Raw genomic sequence first — 26,686 nt, forward strand, 5'->3', positions numbered from 1 at the left:
TAGTGTCTCCATTTTTCATGATCTGGGGTCGGTTGAGGGCTTATTTTTTTGCGTGCCGAGCTGGCGTTTTTAATGATTCCAATTCGGTGCAGATACGTTCTTTTGATCGCCTGTTATTGCATTTTAATGCAATGTCGTGGCAACAAAAAAAACGTAATTCTGGCGTTTCAATTTTTTTTCTCGTTACGCCGTTTAGCGATCAGGTTAATGCTTTTTTTTTACTGATAGATCGGGCTATTCTGAACGTGGCGATACCAAATATGTGTAGGTTTGATTTTTTTTATTGATTTATTTTGATTGGGGCGAAAGGGGGGTGATTTAAACTTTTATTTTTTTTTATTTTTTTAACTTTTTTTTTAACTTTTTTTTTTTTTACTTTTGCCATGCTTCAATAGCCTCCATGGGAGGCTAGAAGCAGGCACAGCGCGATCGCCTCTGCTACATAGCAGCGATCATCAGATCGCTGCTATGCAGCAGAAATGCAGGTGTGCTGTGAGCGCCGACCACAGGGTGGCGCTCACAGCTGCCGGGGATCAGTAACCATAGAGGTCTCAAGGAACTCTATGGTTACAATGGAGAAGCATCGCCGACCTTCGATCATGTGACGGGGGTCGGCGATGCGCTCATATCCGGCCGCCCGGCCGGATGCGGTAGTTAAATGCCGCTGTCTGCGCTTGACAGCGGCATTTAACTAGTTAATAGCGGCGAGTGAATCGCGATTTCACCCGCCGCTATTGCGGGCACATGTCAGCTGTTCAAAACAGCTGACATGTCCCGGCTTTGATGCGGGTTCACCGCGGAGCCCTGCATCAAAGCAGGGGAGCTGACCTCGGACGTACTATCCCGTCCGAGGTCAGTAAGGGGTTAACATTACATTTTTTTTACTATTGATGCCGCATAGGCAGCCTCAATAGTAAAAAGTTGGGGACACACAGGGTTAATAGCGGCGGTTACGGAGTGCGTTACCCACGGCATAACGCGCTCCGTTACCGCTGGCATTAACCCTGTGTGAGCGGTGACCGGACAGTGTATGCGGGCGCCGGGCAGTGAGTGCGGGGAGTAAGCAGCGGCCATTTTCTTCCGGACTGTGCAAGTCGCTGATTGGTTGTGGGCGTTTTGCCACGACCAATCAGCGACTTGGATTCCATGACAGACAGAGGCTGCGACCAATGAATATCCGTGACAGACAAAAGGACGGACAGACAGACAGAAAGATGAAGTGACCCTTAGACAATTATATAGTAGATTTAAAAATAACTTTTTATAATAGTGTAGAGCTGAGGTGTCTTAAATTTTGATCTCCGGCATTTGGAAGAGGCAAGACTGCCAAGGAGTTGCAGACTCACATAAATAAGGCAGGCCAACCGCACCAAAATAAAACATCATACATAATGAACGGTTCCTGAGATCTCAGTCTGCGCATGTGCTGCCACCAACAGCCATTTTCCTGAAGCCCACCACCTGGAAGTAAATGGGAAGTAAGGGGACTCTGCTCACCACCAACATTTTCTGAAAGCCCAGGGCCCACAGCCTCGCACCACCAGGATACCCCCTCCTCCCAGCCTGGGAGTCGCAGCATTGCTCCACTCCTGCCTCCGTCAGCTTCCTGTGACCCCACTCCACCGCCACTGCCCCCCATAAGGTACCGTAAATTCAGACTATAAGACGCACCTCCATTTCCTATTTCCCTTCCCAAAATTTGGGGGTGCGTCTTATGGTCCGCTGTGTTTTTTTAGTCCATGAACCATGCCCAACTTAGAGATATATCATGGCAGAGGTGTAATGTTTTTTGGGCAGTTTATATCGAAATCCTCTTTGAAGTTAGTCAGTTTAAAAACAAAATGAAAAGTCAGGAAAAAGGGAAACTGTAATTTGTGTACGGAAATTCACACTTGGCCCTCACTGCACATTTAATGTTGACCTGGTCTTGTAGGGACCACAAGAGCACATTCAGTAGCACAGAAGGGAGACACGGTAGATCCTATATGATGCATCCTATATGATGCCAGGATTCTATTAAGACAACAGCATCATCAATCTTCGCTTTTTCTTAAAGGAACACCATAATATTTTACTTCAAATGATTTTCTAACTTGTCTGCACATTCTACGTACGCTGGCATTTGGAAAAGTCTACACATCAGGGCAGGTAAAAGCAACTTCTAATTCCAGGGCGTAAGTGGATCCTCCAGGATGTAAGCTCTATAGAAGAAGGATTTTATTCCTCAAAGTAATTTGAAAAGTTCCGTTTTGCCTCCAAACCGAGAATGTTGTGGTTTGGAGGCAAAATGGTGATCACATGAATTTGATATGGCCGCACTTCACCACTGATAAAGAAGCCACAGTCGGTGACTAAGAAGAAACTGTGACTCTGTATTTAGTGGCTACTACTCACCTGGGTAATCATATGTAGGAATCTCCTCTTTACACCGCTCATCACCCCTCACATCTGTCTCTGTAGTATTAATATGGGTTAGATCTTTACCCTGAAACAAATATTGTAAAAGTTACAGACAGATTGAGAAGTCTCATCTGTGATCAGCTCTAATCCTGACATCTCCTCCGTCCTCGTGCTCTCATTACACAAGTATAAAACATATACGCACGTGGTCAAAATTGTTGGTACCCCTCGTTTAATGACAGAAAAACCCACAATGGTCACAGAAATAACTTGAATCTGCCAAAAGTAATACAACATTTTTTATGAAAATGAACAAATGAAAGTCAAACATTGCTTTCAACCATGCTTCAACAGAATTTAAAAAAATAAAATAAAACTCATAAAATAGGCCTACACAGAAATGATGATACCCTTAACTTTTATTTTGATGCACAACCTTTTGAGGCAATCACTGCAATCAAATGATTCCTGTAACTGTCAATGAGACTTCTGCACCTCTCGACAGGTATTTTGGCCCACTCAAGAGCAAACTGCTCCAGTTGTCTCGTGTATGAAGGTTGCCTTTTCCAGACGTCAATGTTCAGCTCTTTCCACAGATGTTCAATAGGATTTAGATCAGGGCTTATAGCAGGCCACTTCAGAATAGTCCAATGTATTCCTACTAGCCATTCTTGGGTGTTTTTGGCTGTGTGTTTTGGGTCATTATCCTGTTGCAAGACACATGACTGATGACTGAAATCAAGCTTTCTGACACTGGGCAGCACATTTCTCTCTAGAATCTCTTGAGATTTTCATTGTACCCTGCATAGATTCTAGACACCCTGTGCCAGATTCATCAAAGCAGACTCAGAACTTAACAGAGCCTCCTCCATGTTTCACAGTAGGGACAGTGTTCTTTTCTTGATATGCTTCATTTTTCCGTCTGTGAACATAGAGCTGAGGTGCCTAGCCAAATAGTTCCATTTTTTTCTCATCTGTCCATAGGACATTCTCCCAGAAGCTTTGTGGCTCGTCAACATGTAGTCTGGCAAATTCCATTCTGGCTTTTTTATGATTTTTTTCAACAATAGTGTTCTCCTTAGTCACCTCCCATGAAGTCCACTTTGGCTCATACAACGACGGATGGTGCGATCTGACACTGATGTTCCTTGAGCTTGAAGATCACATTTAATCTGTTTAGAACTTTTTCTGGTCTCTTTTGTTACCATTTGTATTATCAGTCTCTTTGATTTGTCATCAATTTTCCTCCTGCAGCCACGTCCAGGGAGGTTGACTGCAGTCCCATGGATCTTAGATTTCTGAATAATATAAGCAACTGTAGTCACAGGAACATCAAACTGCTTGGAGATGATCTTATAATTTTTACCTTTAACATGGTTGTCTATAATTTTCTTTATGATCTCCTGAGACAACTCTTTCCTTCGCTTCCTCTGGTCCATGTTAAGTGTGATACATACCATGTTGAGTGTGATACACACCATGTCACCAAACAGCACAGTGAGTATCTGTAGCCCTATATACAGGCCACTCACTGATTCCAAGATTGAGACACCTGTGATGCTAATTAGTGGACACACCTTAATTTAACATGTCCCTTTTGTCACATTATTTTCAGGGGTACCATCATTTCTGATACCAGTCCTATTTCATAAGTTTTATTTTTTTATAATTCTGTGGAAGCATGGTTGAAAAGCAATGTCTGACTTTCATTTGTTCATTTTCATAGATCTTTTATGTATTATTACTTTTGTCAGATTCAAGTTATTTCTGTGACCATTATAGGTTTTCCTGTCATTAAAGGTAATCTGTCACCCCAAAATTTGCCTTTAAGCTAAGGCCACCGGCATCAGGGGCTTATCTACAGCATTCTGTAATGCTGTAGATAAGCCCCCAATGTCACCTGAAAGATGAGAAAAACAAGTTATATTATACTCACCCAGGGGCGGTCCCGATGTGGGCCTCTCTGACCTTTCCCAGCGCCTGCGCACTGCAGTACTTTGCTCTGCTCTCAAGAGGGCAGATAAAGTACGCCTGCGCAGGAGCCACGTCAGGAAGCAAAGAAGAGGACATCATTGTAAGAAGATGGGAGCCTCCGGACTGGACCACACCGGGACCACCCCTGGGCGAGTATAATCTAACTTGTTTTTCTTATCTTTCAGGTTACATAGGAGACTTATCTACAGCATTACAGAATGATGTGGATAAGCCCCTGATGCCGGAGGCCTTAGCATATAGGTGAATTTTAGGGTGACAGATTCCCTTTAAACAAAGGGTAACAACAATTTTGAACATGTTTGTAAAACTGGTGGAAAAAACAAGACTGAGCACAAGACCTACACAGCCGTCTACACATCATAGGGGAGATCTCATGACACATTTGCTCCATCTACCTGATGATCTTGAGAAATATCGGGATTTTCTTGTTTACCGCCCTGTGGAAGAAGAGGACGGGGACATCTCTCTGGTGTTGTCCTCTTACTGGATAGAACTGGAGGAAACACATATTAGGACTGAATTCATTCTTTACATACAGATAATTAAAGGCCGTGTGTATTACGTACTGCCTATTACCTGGTGATGTGAGGGGCTGGGGAACCTCCATCATGATGTCTTTGTACAGATCTTTGTGTCCTTCTAAATACTCCCACTCCTCCATGGAGACATAGACAGCGACATCCTGACACCTTATAGGAACCTGACACATACAATAATACAGTAATACCCCCAATCCGTTTATACCGTTACTGTATAAGGTCCCAGCATTCCCAGCAATGTCACCTCTCCAGTCAGCAGCTCAATCATCTTGTAGGTGAGTTCAAGTATCTTCTGGTCATTGATGTCCTCGTGCATCAGGGGGTGAGGTGGAGGCCCCGTGATTGGGCTCAGGGGTTTTCCCCATCCCTCAGACACAGGAGCCTGACAGTGCTCACTAGAGGTCTTCTTCACTAGTGTGTAATCCTGGTTATGGAGAGACACAATAAATCTCACTACAGACATTTCCAGAGTCCTCACCTCTCCAGTTCTGTCCATCTGTTATTCCCATTGATAAGAATGATGTAATGTGACGTCATCAGAATATCTCACCTCTCTAGTAAGCCGGAAGAGGATCTCTAGGGTTAGGTGTAATATCTTCTCCACTATCTTGTCTCTGTCCATATTCATCCTTGATTGGTAAATCAGAAAAATTCTCTAAATATAGAAGATCTCCACTAATATTAGTTATCATAGGGACCTGAATGAGAAGATGAGGCCAATGTAACATCATAAAAAATCCTGTGTAATAATCCAATTACTGGAGATAATAAGGAAACATGAGATTTATTAATTTTACAGTATTTAGGTTTTTTCTTCCCTTCACATCTACTAATATATCCTATATATTTTACACCAAAAACAACAAGCAGTTTCCTCCTCGTATTCGGCAGCTGAATACATTTCTCATAGACTCATCTTCCATAACGCTAATGCTCGTCTCATTTACCGACACTGGAATCGGCATTAGCAATACTGCAGGAGATATTCATTACATGTGACAGGAGAACTAACTACTTCATGATGAGGACGACATCTTCATCTTCTACTACGGCCCTAGAAACATATCTGGCCAGAGTCCGTCACTGACTCCATCACCACCGGCCGCCTGTATGAATGTTTCTTGTCTGTTTGTAAGAACATCGCGGACAGGAGCGATTTGATGCCAAAATCCACATACAGAGTTTTATGTTTTTGTTGTTTTATTCTGGATATGATGTTTTTCTGGTATAGTTTCCTTAGGTTTCCCAAATTTACATGAAAAACACCGTAAAATCAGGTGTTAAAATGTTACAAAATACAATTGGCTCCAACAACTCTTGTAAAACACCATACAAGAAGTGTGAGACACATGGTGCACCTTATATGCCGAATAATAGACATTTTTATAGAGACCACAGGAAAGCGCGGCCGAGGAGAACAGTTGTGTGTGGGGGAGTTGGGAGAAATAGACATCAGCAGAATGATTGTCCGGCCAACAGTGATCTCATGTGTATGGGGCCATGAGTATCACACTGACAGGCAGGGATAATACCCCGCACTACAGTAGTACAGGGCATTACTGGAGCCATCAGAGGCTTCTATGCTGTATGATCGCACTAATGAGGGGTGTGGGGAAAAACATGAAAAGAAAAATAAATATCACAGTTTTAGGAAGAGAGAAAGAACATTCTCCATTCTTGATGAGGACAGAGAGAAGACATCTTCTATATATCTGAGGTAACTGAGAGACAACATCCATTATTGTATCTGAGGCAGAAAGACAGAGGCAGAGAGTCCTCCATTATATCTGGGGCACAGAGAGGGGGAGTCCTGTGTTACCCATAGACACATTCCAATATATCGCCATGACAGCCGGGGCCTAACAATGGGATCCTAGAATGGGGTAATTCAATTATAAAGAGAAAACAACAAGGTAAAATCCAGCTACAGTCACTAAAGAGAAAAAGTTCTACTGCTGGGATAATCTGTCCCCAGAATGTCTCCATTACATGTACAGCTCCCCCCGCAGATAACAGCCCCTCATACATCTATAGCACCGGCCCGGGGCCACATCTCCAGCCCTGGGAAACTGATCCAGGAGGTCGGTGCTGTGTCCCGGGGTCATCTGTATCTGCACCAGGAGTGGGGGAGGGAGGAGTTATTTATTAGGAGGTGGGGGTGGGACATATTGTGGGGGGCAACTTGTGCTATCATAATGTGTGTGGGGGGGGGGGATGGCAGTACTGGAGGAACATTATACTGTGTGGGCCGATGGCGGTACTGGGAGAACATTATACTGTGCGTGGGGAGATGGTGGTTTTGGGGGAACATTATACTGTATGTGGGAGATGGCGGTACTGTGGGAACATTATACTGGGTGGGGGGTAGTACTGGTGGACCATTATACTGTGTGTGGGGGGATGGCTGTACTGGGGGAACATTATACTGTATGTGGGGGGATGGCGGTACTGTGGGAACATTATACTGTGTGTGGGGGAGATGGCGGTACTGTGGGAACATTATACTGTGTGTGGTGGGGATGGAGGTACTGGGGGAACATTATACTGTATGTGGGGGGATGGCGGTACTGTGGGAACATTGTACTGTGTGTGGGGGAGATGGCGATACTGTGGGAACATTATACTGTTTGTGGGGGGATGGAGGTACTGTGGGAACATTATACTGTGTGTGGGGGGATGGAGGTATTGTGGGAACATTATACTGTGTGTGGGGGATGGTGGTACTGGGGGAACATTATACTGTATGTGGGGGGATGGCGATACTGTGGGAACATTATACTGTGTGTGGGGGGGATGCCCATACTGTGGGAACATTATACTGTGTGTGGGGGGATGGCGATACTGTGGGAACATTATACTGTGTGTGGGGGGATGGCAGTACTGGGGGAACATTATACTGTATGTGGGGGGATGGCGGTACTGTGGGAACATTATACTGTGTGTGGGGGGAGAAAGAGAAGGGCACTGTACTATGTGAGGAATGCATGTTTCTTTTCTGTTTTCATAGTTGGTTCCTATTTATCAATCAGAAAAAGAGGAACAAAAAATTTGTGCTTCTCATAAAGTACAACAGAAAACCACCAAAAATAATCTCAGCACTGAAGTGGTTACCGCTCCCCCGCCCCCGTAATGAGGAATCTCAAGCACCTACCTCCACCTGCAGAGCCGCACACCACATATATGGCTGCTCTGTCAGGACCTGTGATGAGGTCACATGATCAGGGGCCTCAGTGTATGCAGGACTCTGCTGTGCTGGTTGTCATGGTGCTGGATGAAGGGAAGTTTATGTGTGGGGTCAGGAGGGGTTTACAGGGTGGATGTAGCAGAGCCGTGTGTGTACGAGGCGTATGGAGCGGAGCCGTGTGTGTACGAGGTGTATGGATGGGAGTTGTGTGTACGAAGTGTACAGAGCAGAGCCACATGTGTCCGGAGCGGAGCCACGTGTGTACGAGGTGTACGGAGCGGAGCCAGGTGTATGGATGGGAGTCGTATGTGTACGAGGTGTAGGGGCAGAGCCACGTGTGTATGAGGTGTACGGAGTGGAGCCGCGTGTGTATGGAGCAGAGCTGCGTGTGTACAAGGTGTACGAAGCAGAGCCGCGTGTGTACGGAGCAGAGCCGTGTGTGTATGAGGTGTACGGAGCGGAGCCGTGTGTGTACGAGGTGTACGGAGCGGAGCCCTGTGTTGAAGACTTGTATGGAGCGTGTGTGTACGATATGGTGGCATTACCGTATTTTTCGGACTATAAGACGCACCGGACTATAAGGCGCACCCAGGTTTTAGAGGTGGAAAATAGGGAAAAAAATATTTGAAGCAAAAAAATGTGGTTAAATATTTAATAACATACTATTATATGTGGTGTTATTATATATAATAGTATGTTATTATGTTGGAAGCTGCGGGACCAGTGTGGTGTCTGTGAAGTACTATATGAAGATGCTGGAGGGTGAGTATAAGAATGGGGGCACAGGGCTTATATTGAAAGCACCACTCCAGCACTGCAAAATAACACTGGAGTGCTGCTTTAAAATCCCATGGGAGAACTATAACTCCCAGCATGTCCTGCAGATCCTATGACATGCTGGGAGTTATAGTTCACTAAAGGAGTGGCAGAGTGCTTTATTGTGTTTTGGAAAGACTAACCTCTTAATTGTGGCAGCCACTGTGGTGAGGTGAAAAGCATCCCATGACTGCACACACAGAGCCCTCCCTCTTGTTGCCTTTCCACAGCACAGGTAATGGAAGCCAGCAGATTCTAGTGGGGAGTCTGAAGGACCTGTGATGATGTCAAGAAGAGGGAGGGCTCTGTGCTGCCATGTGATGCTCCAGCCCGCCCACTTCTGACATCATCACAGGTCCTCCTTGTGCACACTGCACAGCACTCAGCTCCAGCCCAGGAAGGTAGGCAGCGATCTCCTCTCCCCCGGACCCTGCTGCTGCTGCCTCCTCCTCCCCCGAACACATGGATCTCCCCAGCTGCTGCAGGAATCAGCGCTGAGGAAACCATGTGTGTTGCTGCTTAAGTGCAGTATTCATTTGCTGCTCCCAGCTCACATCTCAGCTGATAGGTGGGCGGGGAGTAGCTAATGAATATTCACTGCACTTAATCATCGGGACCACATGGTTCCCCCAGCACTGATTCCTGGCAGTGGGGACATTTTTCTGCCTCCTGAAGTGGGATAACAGTGCGATCCCACTCGCTGCTGCCCCCCTCCCCACATGCTACATCCCTACCATAAGACGCACCCACACTTTCCTCCCAAATTTGGAGCAAAAAAAGTGCGTCTTATGGTCAGAAAAATACGGTATATATTTTTTAATGTCCTTTTATGTTTTTGGATGTTAGAAGAAGTAGTGATAATTGGGTGCCGGACTCGAGTATTGAGTATAATGGAAGTCAACAGGGAACTCGAGCATTTTTTCATAAGACCCTAACAGAGGGGCTGAGGGGGCAGGAAAATTGCTGAAATGGATGGAAACAGCACTCCAATGGAATGGGAACAGCATGGGGAAGAATAGTGGCGCCTGGGGACCGAGTACTGAGGGATGGACACCGCAATGAGGTTGTGGAAAACCTCAGTGTCCACAAGCCTAAATGGCATATTTAGAAGGCAAGAAGTTTTAAAACGTGCCTGTTTAGTGTTTGGGACTGTAGGTGGATGGCTGGATATTTGCATTCCTTGGTCTGGGGTTAGGACAGAATGCTGCGCTGCGACAAAGTATTGGACGTGTTTGCTGATGGCGCTTGCAAATGTGCAAGTGGCCGGTTTTAGAAAAAGTAGGGCCCTGGGTAAAGGCTTAAAATGGGGCCTCAAATGCTCATATATTACACCGCCACACAGAAAATTTCAGTAGTATTTACATGTGCTGATTTCAGGCAGCTAAACAAGTGTGATAGACAATACTGAAGTCGCTCGACGCTTGTTTCCCGGCGTTTTTACACCAGCTGAGGAACAATGATTGGGGCAGAACGATCACAGGTAGATCAATCTGTCCACATACAGTATAATGTCATAAGCAGCAGATCTGCTGTTTTCACCAGGGGAAGTGCAGCATTTTGCTTGTCTTGTACAACACACTCCTCATAGTCCTCCATATAGTATAATACACCCCCATAGTCCTCCAAGTAGTACAATGCACTCCCCATAGTATAATGCACACAATAGTTCTTCATATAATATAATGCATTCCCCATTGTTCTCGATAAGAGTATAATGCAGCTACAGTGGGTAAAGAAAGTATTCAGACCCCTTTACATTTTTCACTCTTTGTTTCATTGCAGCCATTTGGTAAATTCAAAAAAGGTATTTTTTTCACATTAATGTACACGCTGCACCCCATCTTGACTTAAAAAAAACCCAGAAATGTAGTAATTTTTGCAAATTTTATAAAAAACTGAAATATCACATGGTCAAAAGTATCCAGACCCTTTGCTCAGACACTCATGCTGTCCATTTCCTTGTGATCCTCCTTGAGATGGTTCTATGCCTTCATTGGAGTCCAGCTGTGTTTAATTAAACTGATAGGACTTGATTTGGAAAGGCACACACCTATCTATATAAGACCTCACAGCTCACAGTGCACGTCATACCAAATGAGAATCATGAGTTCAAAGGAACTGGCCAAGGAGCTCAGAGACAGAATTGTGACAAGGCACAGATCTGGCCAAGGTTACAAAAGAATTTCTGCAATACTCAAGGTTCCTAAGAGCACAGTGGCCTCCATAATCCTTAACCCCTTAATCCCGTATGACGTACTATCCCGTCAAGGTGACCTGGGACTTAATTCCCGGTGACGGGATAGTACGTCATACGCGATCGGCCGCGCTCACGGGGGGAGCGCGGCCGATCGCGGCCGGGTGTCAGCTGCCTATCGCAGCTGACATCCGGCACTATGTGCCAGGAGCGGTCACGGACCGCCCCCGGCACAATAACCCCCGGCACACCGCGATCAAACATAATCGCAGTGTACCGGCGGTATAGAGAAGCATCGCGCAGGGAGGGGGCTCCCTGTGGGCTTCCCTGAGACCCCCGGAGCAACGCGATGTGATCGCATTGCTCCGAGGGTCTCCTACCTCCTTCCTCCCTGCAGGTCCCGGATCCAAGATGGCCGCGGCATCCGGGTCCTGCAGGGAAGGAGGTGGCTTACCGAGTGTCTGCTCAGAGCAGACGCTGGTAAGCCTGCACCGATGTAAGTGAGATCGGTGATCTGACAGAGTGCTGTGCACACTATCAGATCATCGATCTGTGATGTCCCCCCCTGGGACAAAGTAAAAAAAAAAAATTTTCCACATGTGTAAACAAAAAAAAAAAAAAAATCCTAAATAAATAATAATAAAAAAAATATATATTATTCCCATAAATACATTTCTTTATCTAAATAAAAAAAACAAAACAATAAAAGTACACATATTTAGTATCGCCGCGTCCGTAACGACCCAACCTATAAAACTGCCCCACTAGTTAACCCCTTCAGTAAACACCGTAAGAAAAAAAAAAAAAAAAAGAGGCAAAAAACAACGCTTTATTACCATACCGCCGAACAAAAAGTGGAATAACACGCGATCAAAAAGACTGATATAAATAACCATGGTACCGCTGAAAACGTCATCTTGTCCTGCAAAAAACAAGCCACCATACAGCATCATCAGCAAAAAAATAAAAAAGTTATAGTCCTGAGAATAAAGCGATACCAAAATAATAATTTTTTCTATAAAATAGTTTTTATCGTATAAAAGCGCCAAAACATAAAAAAATGATATAAATGAGGTATCACTGTAATCGTACTGACCCGAAGAATAAAACTGCTTTATCAATTTTACCAAACGTGGAATGGTATAAACGCCTCTCCCAAAAGAAATTCATGAATAGCAGGTTTTTGGTCATTCTGCCTCACAAAAATCGGAATAAAAAGTGATCAAAAACGGTCACGTGTCCGAAAATGTTACCAATAAAAACGTCAGCTCGTCCCGCAAAAAACAAGACCTCACATGACTCTGTGGAGCAAAATGTGGAAAAATTATAGGTCTCAAAATGTGGAGACGCAAAAACTTTTTTGCTATAAAAAGCGTCGCTGGTTTCACACTTGCGTTTTTGTCTGCAGCGTTTTTTGCACAAAAAAAACGCATGCGTTTTTCCCTATATTTAACATTGAAAACGCATGCGTTTTTTGTACGCGTTTGGTCACGTTTTCAAACGCATGCGTTTTTTTTCTGCATGCGTTCATTTTCAGAAATACAACCTGCAGTATTTTCTTGCGTTTTTAAGCACATGCGTTTGCGTTAAAAACGCATGCGTTTTTATCGAAAAAAAACAGAAAACACACTGAAAAGCCACCCACCACCATCAAGGTGATAAAGGGATCCAAACCCTAACTCTACCCCTAACCTCACCCCTAACCGTTTAATGAACATTTTCTGACAGTCATAGTGCCACGTATTTAAGTGCCACGTATTTAAGTGCCACGTATTTAAGTGCCACGTATTTCAGTGCCACGTATTTCAGTGCCACGTATTTCAGTGCCACGTATCACGTATTTCAGTGCCACGTGTTTCAGTGCCACGTATTTAAGTGCCACGTATCACGTATTTCAGTGCCACGTATTTCAGTGCCACATATTTAAGTGCCACGTATTTCAGTTGCACGTATTTCAGTTGCACATATTTCAGTGCCACGTATTTCAGTGCCACGTATCACGTATTTCAGTGCCACGTGTCACGTATTTCAGTGCCACATATTTAAGTGCCACGTATTTCAGTTGCACGTATTTCAGTTGCACGTATTTCAGTGCCACGTATTTCAGTGCCACGTATTTCAGTGCCACGTATTTCAGTCACGTTTAGGGTTAGGGTTAGGGCTAGGGTTGGAGGTAAAGTTAGGGTTGGGGCTAAAGTTAGGGTTTGGATTACATTTACGGTTTGGATTAGGGTTGGGATTAGAATTATGGGTGTGTCAGGGCTAGGGGTGTGGTTAGGGTTACCGTTGGGATTAGGGTTAGGGGTGTGTTTGGGTTAGGGTTTCAGGTAGAATTGGGGAGTTTCCACTGTCCAGGCACATCAGGGGCTCTCCAAACGCGACATGGCGTCCAATCTCAATTCCAGCCAATTCTGTGTTGAAAAAGTAAAACAGTGCTCCTTCCCTTCCGAGCTCTCCCGTGCGCCCAAAAAGGGGTTTACCCCAACATATGGGTTATCAGCGTACTCGGGACAAATTGAACAACAACTTCTGGGGTCCAAGTTCTCTTGTTATCCTTGGGAAAATAAAAATTTGGGGGGCTAAAAATCATTTTTGTGGGAAAAAAAAGATGTTTTATTTTCACGGCTCTGCGTTATAAACTGTAGTGAAACACTTGGGGGTTCAAAGTTCTCACAACACATCTAGGTAAGTTCCTTGGGAGGTCTAGTTTCCAATATGGGGTCACTTGTGGGGGGTTTGTACTGTTTGGGTACATCAGGGGCTCTGCAAATGCAATGTGACGCCTGCAGACCAATCCATTTAAGGCTGCATTCCAAATGGCGCTCCTTCCCTTCCGAGCTCTGTCATGCGCCCAAACAGTGGTTCCCCCCCACATATGGAGTATCAGCGAACTCAGGACAAATTGGAAAACAAATTTTGGGGTCCAATTTATTCTGTTACCCTTGGGAAAATAAAAAATTGGGGGCGATCATTTTTGTGGGAAAAAAAAGATGTTTTATTTTCACGGCTCTGCGTTATAATCTGTAGTGAAACACTTGGGGGTTCAAAGCTCTCAAAACACATCTAGATAAGTTCCTTAGGGGGTCTACTTTCCAAAATGGTGTCACTTGTGGGGGGTTTCAATGTTTAGGCACATCAGGGGCTCTCCAAACGCAACATGGCGTCCCATCTCAATTCCAGTCAATTTTGCATTGAAAAGTCAAATGGCGCTCCTTCCCTTCCAAGCTCTGCCATGCGCCCAAACAATGGTTTACACCCACATATGGGGTATCAGCGTACTCAGGACAAATTGCACAACATTTTTTGGGGTCCAATTTCTTCTCTTACCCTTGGGAAAATAAAAAATTGGGGGCGAAAAGATCATTTTTGTGAAAAAATATGATTTTTTATTTTTACGGCTCTGCATTATAAACTTCTGTGAAGCACTTGGTGGGTCAAAGTGCTCAACACACATCTAGATAAGTTCCTTAGGGGGTCTACTTTCCAAAATGGTGTCACTTGTAGGGGGTTTCAGTGTTTAGGCACATCAGGGGCTCTCCAAACGCAACATGGCGTCCCATCTCAATTCCAGTCAATTTTGCATTGAAAAGTCAAATGGCGCTCCTTCCCTTCCAAGCTCTGCCATGCGCCCAAACAATGGTTTACACCCACATATGGGGTATCAGCGTACTCAGGACAAATTGTACAACAACTTTTGGGGTCCATTTTCTCCTGTTACCCTTGGTAAAATAAAACAAATTGGAGCTGAAATAAATTTTGTGTGAAAAAAAGTTAAATGTTCATTTTTATTTAAACATTCCAAAAATTCATGTGAAATACCTGAAGGGTTAATAAACTTCTTGAATGTGGTTTTGAGCACCTTGAGGGGTGCAGTTTTTAGAATGGTGTCACACTTGGGTATTTTCTATCATATAGACCCCTCAAAATGACTTCAAATGAGATGTGGTCCCTAAAAAAAAATGGTGTTGTAAAAATGAGAAATTTCTGGTCAAATTTTAACCCTTATAACTCCCTAACAAAAAAAATTTTGGTTCCAAAATTGTGCTGATGTAAAGTAGACATGTGGGAAATGTTACTTATTAAGTATTTTGCGTGACATATGTCTGTGATTTAAGGGCATAAAAATTCAAAGTTGGAAAATTGCGACATTTTCAAAATTTTCACCAAATTTCCGTTTTTTTCACAAATAAACGCAAGTTATATAGAATAAATTTTACCACTATCATGAAGTACAATATGTCACGAGAAAACAATGTCAGAATCGCCAAGATCCGTCAAAGCGTTCCAGAGTTATAGCCTCATAAAGGGACAGTGGTCAGAATTGTAAAAATTGGCCCGGTCATTAACGTGCAAACCACCCTCGGGGCTTAAGGGGTTAAATGGAAGAAGTTTGGGACCACCAAAAGTCTTCCTAGACCTGGCCGTCCAACCAAACTGAGCAATCGTGGGAGAAGAGCCTTGGTGAGAGAGGTAAAAAAGAAGCCCAAAATCACTGTGGCTGAGCTCCACAGATGCAGTAGGGAGATGGAAGTAGGGAGATGGAAGAAAGTTTCGCAAGGTCAACTATCACTGCAGCCCTCCACCAGTCGGGCCTTTATGGCAGAGTGGCCCAACGGAAGCCTCTCCTCAGTGCAAGACATATGAAAGCCAGGATAGAGTTTACAAAAAAACACACAAAGGACTCTCAGACTTTGAGAAATAAGATGATCTGGTCTGATGAGACGAAGATAGACTTTTTTTGTGATAATTGTTTTTTATAAAACTGTTTTTATTGATTTTAACATAAATGAACATACAGAATCACAATATGCTTGTGCTGCTAAGCTAAGTATCATAACAGTACACTAAATTGCTATAGTATAACCTGTAGTTAAACTTCCATTAACATCTTTTATCCCCCCCTACTCTCCCCACGTGCATCATTACTCAAACAATTCGTATTAAATTGGCGTATGTCCACCAATACATTGTGATAAGTACCAGTTCGTATCATATTTTCAAATTGCTTTTTAAGTCTGTTCTTAGACTCTAAATCATGAGTGCGAATAAAAGACGACCATCTTGTAAAGAATTTTCTTTGTTAAAAGTCTCCAACCAGTCCATCCTAAACAGATAATGAATCTTTGTTAGTATTAGGCCCCTTTCACGCATCAGTTATTTGCCGTCAGCCACAATCCGTTGGCTTGATGGATCCGTCGCAGATTGTGAAAAATTGATGCGACGGATCCGTTTTTTCGCCGGATCCGACTAGCGGATCTGGCTAATTGGATCCTAAAAAATCAGAGCATGCTCAGTATAAAAAAATAGAATCCGTTGCCGGATTCCGTCATTTGACGGATTCGGCACCCATAGGCTTCCAATCAAGCAAACGACGGACGGCGACGGATCCCTCGCTGTGCGTTTTTTCGAAGGACACAAAAAACATTACTTTGTCCGTTGTCTCCGGCCGCTGGACAATTTTTGACGGATCTGGCGAACGACTGATGATACATGAGGCCATCCGTTGCAAATACAAGTCTATGAGAAAAAAACTGATCCGTTTTTTTCAAAATTCGACGGATTGCGACTGATAGCAAAAAACTGATGTATGAAAGGGGCCTTAATAATCTCAATGATGCCTCAGAATTTAACTACTGATGCAGTATACTTTTCCTGACCGCTGAGGCCCAAATCACCAGTATGGCCTTCAAATGTTTCTCTGAGACTCCTCCAAAACATTGAAAATTGCCCACTGTGGGGTGAGGGGAACTTAACCCCACAAATATGTTGCAATTCAGAATGGATATCATGCCATAACTTTTGAATTGTAGTACTTTGGTGATAATTTTAAGCGGTATGTGTGGAGAAAACCAGGCACTGCTCATCACCTGTCCAATACAACAGTGAAACATGGTGGTGGTAGCATCATGCTATGGGGGTGTTTTTCAGCTGCAGGGACAGGATTGGCTAATTTTGCCACAAAAAACTGGGAAAACTTAATGACTCGAGTATAAGCATATGGTGGAAAATGCAGCAGCTACTGGTAAATTTCAAAAATAAAAATAGATACCAAAAAAAGTAAAATTAATTGGGACATCAGTAGTTTTGAATATCCATATTGAATCAGGAGCCCCATATAATGCTCCATACAGTTCATGATGGCCCCAAAGATACTCCATACAAAATACGCCCCATATAATTCTCCATACAGTTTATGATGGGCTCCATAAGATGCTCCATATTAAAATATGCCCCATATAATGCTGCACAAATGTTGATTATGACCTCATAAGATTCTCCATACAGACATTTGCCCCATATAGTGCTGCAGAAATGCTGATTATGGCCCCATAAGATGCTCCATAGAGATATTTGCCCATATAATGCTGCACATGGCCCCATAAGATGCTCCATACAGATATTTCCTTCATATAATGCTGCACATGGCCCCATAAGATGCTTCATGCAGATATTTGCCCCATATAATGCTGAACATGGCCCCATACAGATATTTGCCCCATATAATGGTGCACATGGCCCAATATACTCCATACAGATAATTGCCCCATATAACGCTGCACATGGCCCCATAAGATGCTCCATACAGATATTTGCCTCCATATGTACGCTGCACATGGCCCTATAAGGTGCTCCATACAAATATTTGCCCCATATGCTGTTGCTGCGATTAAAAAAATTAAAAAATTATACTCACCTCTCAGGCCCCCGGCACTTGCTATATTCACCTGCTCCGCGTTCCACCAATGACCGCCGCTGTGTCTTCCCGTCCTCTGCACCGACGTTCAGGCAGAGGGCGGCGCGCACTAATCGCGTCATCGTACCCTCTGACCTCAGCGTCAGTGCAGAGGAAGCGGAAGACGCAGCGGTGCCGACAATGGAACGAGGAGCAGGTTCTCCGGGCACCGGCAGCTTCTTCCTGTGTTGAGCGGTCACATGGTGTCATGTCGGACGCTATTCACACTAGGGCGTCCAACAGACAGCGGTAATTCCGCATTCGTCCACTATACACTCAGTGGCGCCTACTAGATTTTATCTAGGTTGTCCGGGGTTGGAGGCTGGGTCACGCCCACTGCCTTTAAATAGTCCTGCTGGACTTTGGGCGTCGCCGATTATAGCTTGTGCCTCGTGCCTAGTGATTCCGGTCTGGAGTGTGTTATGATCTGGTGGCCTAAGAGCAGCATGAGACGTACTCTGGAGAAGGTGGTACCTGTACTGACCGCAGACCCTGAACTTAACACCGCAACTAGAAGTAGCCGTGGAATGTACCTATCACTCCCTAGACATCTCGACACAGCCGGAGGACTAACTACCCCTAGAGATAAAAAAGGGAAAACTATCTTGCCTCAGAGAAAATCGCCAAAGGATAGACAGCCCCCCACAAATATTGACTGTGAGAGGAGAGGGAAAAAACATACACAGACTGAAATCAGAATTTAGCAAAGGAGGCCACTTCTAGCTAAATAGAAAGAATAGGACAGAGTACTATGCGGTCAGTATTAAAACACTAGAAAATATCCACCACAGAAAATACAAAAACTCCACAGCTAACTAAAGATATGGAGGGTATATCTGCATCTCCAGAGATACCAGCTTGGCTAAACAAATCCTTATACAGACCAAGCTGGACAAGACAAAAACATGGAAAAGAACTGAACAATAAGGCCACAGCATGTGGACAGCAAAAATCAAGGCCAGAACTTATCTTTGTTGAAATGAACAGCAAAGCAGGAGAGACCAGGCAGGGATGTGAATCCTCCAGGAACAATGGACAACTGGCACTGACTAAAGGGTCAAGCAAGACTAAATAGCCCAGTCAGAATTGCAAAAAGTGAACACACCTGATAAATGCTGCGATTCAGAGACAGCAGTGCTACCACTTATAACCACCGGAGGGAGCCCAAGAGCAGAATTCACAACAGGAGTGGTAGTCTTGGAGTAGAAATATTGTATCTGGTGGTGTATTATCCTTTGTCATATTTCTCCTTCCTATATTTGTATTTGTTTTGCCCTGTGAACGTTATAGTGTTTTCCTGTGTGTCTGCGGCGTGGTGCGTTTTTAGTTTTCCCCGTCTGTGCTTTCTGTGGAGGTTGGTGTGTGGTCTAATCACTGGGTGGCGGGTGGAGGTTTCAGCATAGGGCTGAAACAGGAGTCAGGGTCAGGCCTGGTGGCCCAGACAAGCACACCATTAGTGTAAATTCTGGGAGAGGGACAGACAGGGTTTTCCCTAGTCTGAGGGATATCGCAGGGGCCCGGGTAACCAGCCTTAGTCTACCCAGTACCCCCGTGACATTATAATCGGCCCCAAAATTTTGTATTCCATGGATCCCATGACTTCCATAACCCGCCAGTTGGAGGCACCGTCTTTACAGGTCACTGAGTTGAAGGGGTCGGTTCAGCAACAGGGTCTAGTAGTATCTAATGTGCAAGCTGAAACTGCAGGTAGTTGCAGAGCCAAAGATCCCTTTACCTGAGAGGTTTGCTGGGGAACGCAGTAAATTTGTTGTTTTTCGTGAAGCTTGCAAATTATTTTTTCGTATGCGCCCGATTTCCTCAGGTAATGAGGCTCAGCGTGTGGGCCTGGTATTGTTCTTACTGAACGGAGACCCCCAAGCTTGGGCATTTTCTTTAGCATCTGATTCAGCTGCATTTAACTCAGTGAAGAGTTTTTTTTCTGCTCTTGGGCTCATTTATGATGTTCCTGACAGAATGGCTCTAGCAGAATCTAAAATTCGCGCTCTCCGCCAAGGGGAGCGAATGGCGGAGGATTACAGTTCTGAACTTCGCCGCTGGGCGGTGGACACACAATGGAATGACCCCGCGCTGCGGAGTCAGTTTGTTCATGGGGTTTTGAGAAGGGTTAAACAAGCCCTCCTGATGTATGAGACTCCTGCTTCTCTAGAGTCTGCTATGAGTCTTGTTGTCCGCATTGATCGCCGTTTGCGTCAGGGGGTGCAAGAGACGACGCCTATGGGGGAGGGCCTAGGTGCACGTGAGGTTGCTGCAGGTGAGCCCACGGAGCCTATGCAAATCACAGGGGTGTCACATCATCGAGCCCCCTCGCTCAGGAAGCAGGGAGCCTGTTTTTGCTGTGGTAAAAATGGGCATTATGTAAATGCTTGTCCTCTGTTATCTAAGAAAAGCGCAACGGCGGAAAACTACTATGCTCAGAGGGTGTGGAAGAGGCTAATCTGAGCTTATGCATATCTTCCATTGTGGTCTCTCAATGTATGCTTCCTGCCAAAGTTATGGTCGCTGGCAGAGAGCTGCCAATCACTGTTTTTGTGGATAGTGGTTCGGCCACTAATCTCATTGATGAGGAGTTTGCGCGCACGGCCGGGTTCACGGTCGAAAAACTGCCTCATCCTATCCGGGTGGTCACCATCAATTCTGCTCCTCTCCCACAGGGGGAGATTACCGAGTTTGTGGCTGAGGTGAAACTCCATATTGGGGTCCTACATTTCGAGCAGGTTACATGTAGGGTACTCAGTAATCTTCCTGCACAAATGGTTCTGGGTTTTCCATGGTTATCTATGCACAACCCGGTGATTGACTGGAAAACTCAGGACATAATCCAGTGGAGCGGATTCTGCCAGGAGAATTGCTTGGCCACATGTGTCCGCTGTGACTCCTAGCATTCCTGAGTCACTGCTGGATTTCGCGGATGTGTTCTCAGAGAAGGGTTGCTCAGAATTGCCACCACATCGCCCCCATGACTGTACTATTAGGTTTAAACCAGGGGCCAAATTGCCAAAAGCAAGGATGTTTAACATCTCTGGTCCTGAGAGGCAAGCTTTAAAAGACTACATTGCAACTCCAAAGGAATAAAAAAAGGACACTACTGATACAGCCTATTAAACCAAATCAGTTAAACCATATGGCGTTGTTCATGTTCAATGTTAGTGCACTGTTACGGACCAACGATATATAGTTATGTAACATGGGCACGCCACATGGTTTAACTGATTTGATTTAATAGGATGTATTGGTAGTGTCCTTTTTTTCCTTTGGAGTTGCTACAACTGCATGAGTACACTGCATTGTATAATTATTGCTATACTGATGTGATCTTAGCATTGCCAGCCCAGTGGTGGTGCCACTTTAAATCTGTTTTCGCTCAACTGTAAGCACTATTGGCTACTTTCTAAACTAATATGTATTTTTTAATGTATAAATAAAGATTTTCATAGTTTTTGTTCAAAATACGCTTTTGTTTGTATGTTAATGTTTATTAAGCGTAGAACAGTTTTCCTTATTATCCGATTTGGATGCAACAATTTTCTGAACCTCTCCTTCAGCATACACGGTGTGATAATTGTGTGCCCTATAGCTGGGGGGTAACAATCTGATTTTCATACTTATGACCATGTAATATTTCAGTTTTTCTTTTTTTAATAAATTTGCAAACATTTCTATATTTATTTTCTTCAGACAAGATGGGGTGCAGAGTGTACATTAATGAGAAAAAAAATGAACTTTTTTGAATTTGCCAAATGGCTGCAATGAAACAAAGAGTGAAAAATTGAAAGGGGTCTGAATACTTTCCGTACCCACTGTACAACATAGATTATGATGTAGCCCCCTCATAGAATATAATGCAGCCCCCATAAAATATAATGCTACCGCCCTCATATAGTATAATGCAGCCCCCCATAGAATATAATGCAGCTCCTATATAGTATAATGCAGCCCTCCATTGAATGTAATGCAGCCCACCCTCATAGGGTATAATGCAGCCCCCATCATATAATATAATGGAGCCCCTCTTATAGAATATAATGTAGCCCCCCTCATAGAATATAATGCTGCCACCCTCATATACTATAATGCAGCCCCCCATAGAATATAATGCAGCTCCCATATAGTATAATGCAGCCCTCCATTGAATGTAATGCAGCCCCCCTCATAGGGTATAATGCAGCCCCCACCATATAATATAATGTAGCCCCTCTTATAGAATATACCATGTAGCCCCCCTCATAGAATATAATGCAGCCCTTCCCATAGAATATAACAATGATTCCGATATGTATGTGTATATATATATATATATATATATATATATATATATATATATAAATAATGTATATTGGAACTGGAGTAAAGGCCTGGATTTGTTTTGTGTTCTTAACACCCATCTCTGGCTGAGTTCATGATGCTCAGCCTGACTTCTGTGCAGTTCAGTGGGCTGTCTTTTGGTCCTCCTGCAAGTCAGAAACAGTCCAATATATACAGTTGAAACTAGAAGTTTACATACACGATATAAAAAGACACATACAAATGTTTTTCTTAATATCTGACATGAAATCAGAATAAACCTTTCCCGTTTTAGGTTCATTAAGATTACTATAATTATTAATATTTGCCAAATGCCAGAATAATGAGAGAGCAAGAGAATGTTTTAAGGCATTTTTATTACTTGCTGGTTAAAATTTGACATACACTAATATTACTATGCCTTTAAATAATTCTGGACTGCTCATATGATGATGTCATGTGTTTAGAAGCTTCCGATAGGTGTTTTTTGCAACATTTGCGCTAATTAGAGACACACCTGTGGATGTATTTTAATGCACACCTAAAACACGCTGCTTCTTTGTGTAACAAAACGGGAAAGTCTCAAGAAATCATCCAAGATATCAGGAAGAGAATTGCAGACTTGCACAAGTCTGGCTCATCCTTGGGTACAATTTCAAGATACCCGAAGGTGCGTCGTTCATCTGTACAAACAATTAAATGCAAGTACAAACAAGATGGGAATGTCCAGCCGTCATACTGCTCAGGAAGGACATGGGTTCTGTGTCCCAGAGATGAACGTGCTTTGGTCCAACGTCTGCATATCAACCCAAGGACAAAAGCAAAAGACTTTGTGAAGATGATGGTGAAAGCTGATAAGATTGTGTCAATATCCACAGTGAAACGAGTACTGAATTAACATGGGCTGAAAGGCCACTCTGCCAGGAAGAAGCCATTACTCCGAAAGAAACATAAAAAAGCCAGATGTTTGCACATACACCCAGGAAAAAAGACCTTAATTTATGGAGACAAGTCCTGTGGTCTGATGAAACTAAAATTGAACTTTTTGGGCATAATGTCCATCATTACGTTTGGAGGAAATAAGGGAGAAGCTTGGAAGCCTAAGAACACCTTCCCAACTGTGAAACACGGGGGTGGCACCATCATGTTGTGGGGCTGTTTTGCTGAAGGAAGGACTGGTGCACTTCACAAAATAGATGGCATCATGCACCGCACCGCAACATACCGCTGGCCACACATCCTCTGGTGACTTAGTTCCTCACCTTTCTTGCTTCCCCTTAAATATAAACTGTGAACAAGGCCTTGTTTGGCATAAACGTCAGTTTTTGTTATATCTAATACAATTTATGCCGAGCGTGTATTTTTTTCATGATGTAATAAATTTTGGAATCACAAGCAGTCACTACTGTTATGACCCCAATGGCAGAGGGTCTCAGGAATCAATACCAAGTCTGCAAACACAAAAAAACAGCTCATAGGGCAGTGGTAACTGGGCTGACCATATATCTAATCCTAGCACCACAAATAGAAGTAGCCGGGGAACGTGCCTACGTTGGTTCTAGACGTCTCGCGCCAGCCGGAGAACTAACTAACCCTAGAAGGGAAAAGAAAGACCTTTCTTGCCTCCAGAGAAAAGACCCCAAAAGTTGGATACAAGCCCCCAACAAATAATAATGGTGAGGTAAGAGGAAAAGACAAACATAAGAATGAGCTAGGTATTTAGCAAAGAGAGGCCCACTAGCTAATAGCAGAATATAGTAAGATGACTTATATGGTCAGCAAAAACCCTATTAAAATATCCACGCTGGATATTCAAGAACCCCCGAACCGTCTAACGGCTGGGGGGAGAACACCAGCCCCCTAGAGCTTCCAGCAAGGTCAGAAATCACATTTAGTACAAGCTGGACAAAAATAGTAGCAAAGCAAGTAACTCAAAAAACAAAGAAGCAAGACTTAGCTTAATTTAGCAAGAGCCAGGACCAGCAGACAGGAGCAACAGAAGGATCTGATTACAACGATGCCAGGCACTGGACTAAGGATCCAGGAAGTTAATATAGCGACACCCCTGGACTAACGACCCAGGTGAGTGCCAAACAGAAAAAAGACAATCCCAGAGTCATACCACTAGTGACCACAAAAGGGAGCCAAAAAGTCTAATTCACAACAGTACCCCCCCCCTTAAGGAGGGGTCACCGAACCCTCACCAAGACCACCAGGGCGATCAGGATGAGCAGCGTGAAAGGCACGAACTAAATCGGCCGCATGCACATCAGAGGCAACCACCCAGGAATTATCCTCCTGACCATAGCCCTTCCATTTGACCAGATACTGAAGCCTCCGCCTGGAGAGACGAGAATCCAAGATCTTCTCCACCACGTACTCCAACTCGCCCTCAACCAACACCGGAGCAGGAGGCTCAACAGAATGAACCACAGGTACAACGTACCACCGCAACAAAGACCTATGGAACACGTTGTGAATGGCAAACGACACAGGAAGATCCAAGCGAAAGGACACAGGATTAAGGATTTCCAATATCTTGTAAGGACCGATGAAGCGAGGCTTAAATTTAGGAGAGGAGACCTTCATAGGAACAAATCGAGAAGACAGCCATACCAAATCCCCAACACGAAGTCGGGGACCCACACCGCGGCGGCGGTTGGCAATACGCTGAGCCTTCTCTTGTGACAACTTTAAGTTGTCCACCACATGATTCCAGATCTGCTGCAACCTATCCACCACAGAATCTACCCCAGGACAGTCAGAAGGCTCCACATGTCCCGAGGAAAAACGAGGATGGAAACCAGAGTTGCAGAAAAATGGTGAAACCAATGTAGCGGAACTAGCCCGATTATTAAGGGCAAACTCAGCCAACGGCAAGAAGGTCACCCAATCATCCTGATCCGCAGAAACAAAACACCTCAAATAAGCCTCCAGAGTCTGATTAGTTCGCTCCGTTTGTCCATTAGTCTGAGGATGAAAGGCAGACGAAAACGACAACTCAATGCCCATCCTAGCACAAAAGGATCGCCAGAACCTGGAAACAAACTGGGATCCTCTGTCAGACACAATATTCTCAGGAATGCCGTGTAAACGAACCACATTCTGAAAGAACACAGGAACCAGATCGGAAGAGGAAGGCAGCTTAGGCAAAGGTACCAAATGGACCATCTTAGAAAAGCTATCACATACCACCCAGATGACAGACATGCCCTGAGACACCGGGAGATCTGAAATTAAATCCATGGAAATGTGTGTCCAAGGCCTCTTCGGGACAGGCAAGGGCAAGAGCAACCCGCTGGCACGCGAACAGCAAGGCTTAGCTCGAGCACAAGTCCCACAGGACTGCACAAACGACCGCACATCCCATGACAAGGAAGGCCACCAAAAGGACCTAGCCACCAGATCTCTGGTGCCAAATGACTCTGCTGGTCCACTTATCAGGAACAAACAGTCTGTCAGGTGGACAAGAGTCAGGTCTACCAGCCTGAAATCTCTGCAACACACGTCGCAAATCCGGAGAAATGGCTGACAAGATAACTCCCTCTTTAAGAATACCAACTGGTTCTGCGACTCCCGGAGAGTCAGGCACAAAGCTCCTTGAAAGAGCATCAGCCTTCACATTCTTTGAACCTGGTAAATACGAGACCACAAAGTCAAAACGGGAGAAAAACAATGACCAGCGGGCCTGTCTAGGATTCAGGCGTTTAGCAGACTCGAGATACATCAAATTTTTGTGATCAGTCAAGACCACCACACGATGCTTAGCACCCTCGAGCCAATGATGCCACTCCTCAAATGCCCACTTCATGGCCAACAACTCCCGATTGCCAACATCATAATTCCGCTCAGCAGGCGAAAACTTCCTCGAGAAAAAGGCACAAGGTCTCATCACAGAGCAACCAGGGCCTCTCTGCGACAAAACGGCCCCTGCCCCAATCTCAGAAGCATCCACTTCAACCTGAAAGGGAAGTGAGACATCAGGCTGGCACAAAACAGGCGCCGAAGTATACTGGCGCTTCAACTCCTGGAAAGCCTCCACGGCTGCAGGAGCCCAGTTAGCAACATCAGAACCTTTCTTGGTCATATCCGTCAAAGGTTTAGCAATGCTAGAAAAATTAGCAATAAAACGACGGTAGAAGTTAGCAAAACCCAAGAACTTCTGAAGACTCTTAACTGACGTGGGTTGAGTCCAATCATGAATAGCACGGACCTTGACTGGGTCCATCTCCACCGCAGAAGGGGAAAAAATAAACCCCAAAAAGGGAACCTTCTGTACTCCAAAGAGACACTTTGAGCCCTTAACAAATAAAGCATTCTCACGCAAAACCTGAAACACCATCCTGACCTGCTCTACATGCGAGTCCCAGTCATCAGAAAAAAAACAGAATATCATCCAGATAAACGATCATAAATTTATCCAGATACTTCCTGAAAATATCATGCATAAAGGACTGAAACACTGAAGGAGCATTAGAGAGCCCAAAAGGCATCACCAAGTACTCAAAATGACCTTCGGGCGT

At 44.3% G+C, this 26,686-nt stretch overlaps 1 protein-coding gene across 2 annotated transcripts in view; it reads right to left on the reverse strand.

Moving 5' to 3' along the window:
• The window catches only part of LOC143766212 (uncharacterized), a 687,372-nt gene that overhangs the window by 466,301 nt on the left and 194,385 nt on the right, over positions 1–26,686 (reverse strand). The window contains exons 1-5 of one of the 2 annotated variants that reach the window (XM_077253713.1): positions 5,485–5,632; positions 5,179–5,358; positions 4,972–5,095; positions 4,791–4,888; positions 2,395–2,485 (exon numbers count right to left, since the gene is read on the reverse strand). The exons of the other annotated variant lie outside the window; for it this stretch is intronic. Coding sequence (XP_077109828.1) covers positions 2,395–2,485; positions 4,791–4,888; positions 4,972–5,095; positions 5,179–5,358; positions 5,485–5,562 — 571 coding nt within the window. The 5' untranslated portion in view covers positions 5,563–5,632. Of the gene's footprint in view, positions 1–2,394; positions 2,486–4,790; positions 4,889–4,971; positions 5,096–5,178; positions 5,359–5,484; positions 5,633–26,686 lie in introns of those variants that run through there. 2 annotated transcript variants of the gene reach the window in all.

The sequence above is a fragment of the Ranitomeya variabilis genome, chromosome 4 (assembly GCF_051348905.1).
Source record: "Ranitomeya variabilis isolate aRanVar5 chromosome 4, aRanVar5.hap1, whole genome shotgun sequence".
Classification (NCBI taxonomy): domain Eukaryota; kingdom Metazoa; phylum Chordata; class Amphibia; order Anura; family Dendrobatidae; genus Ranitomeya; species Ranitomeya variabilis.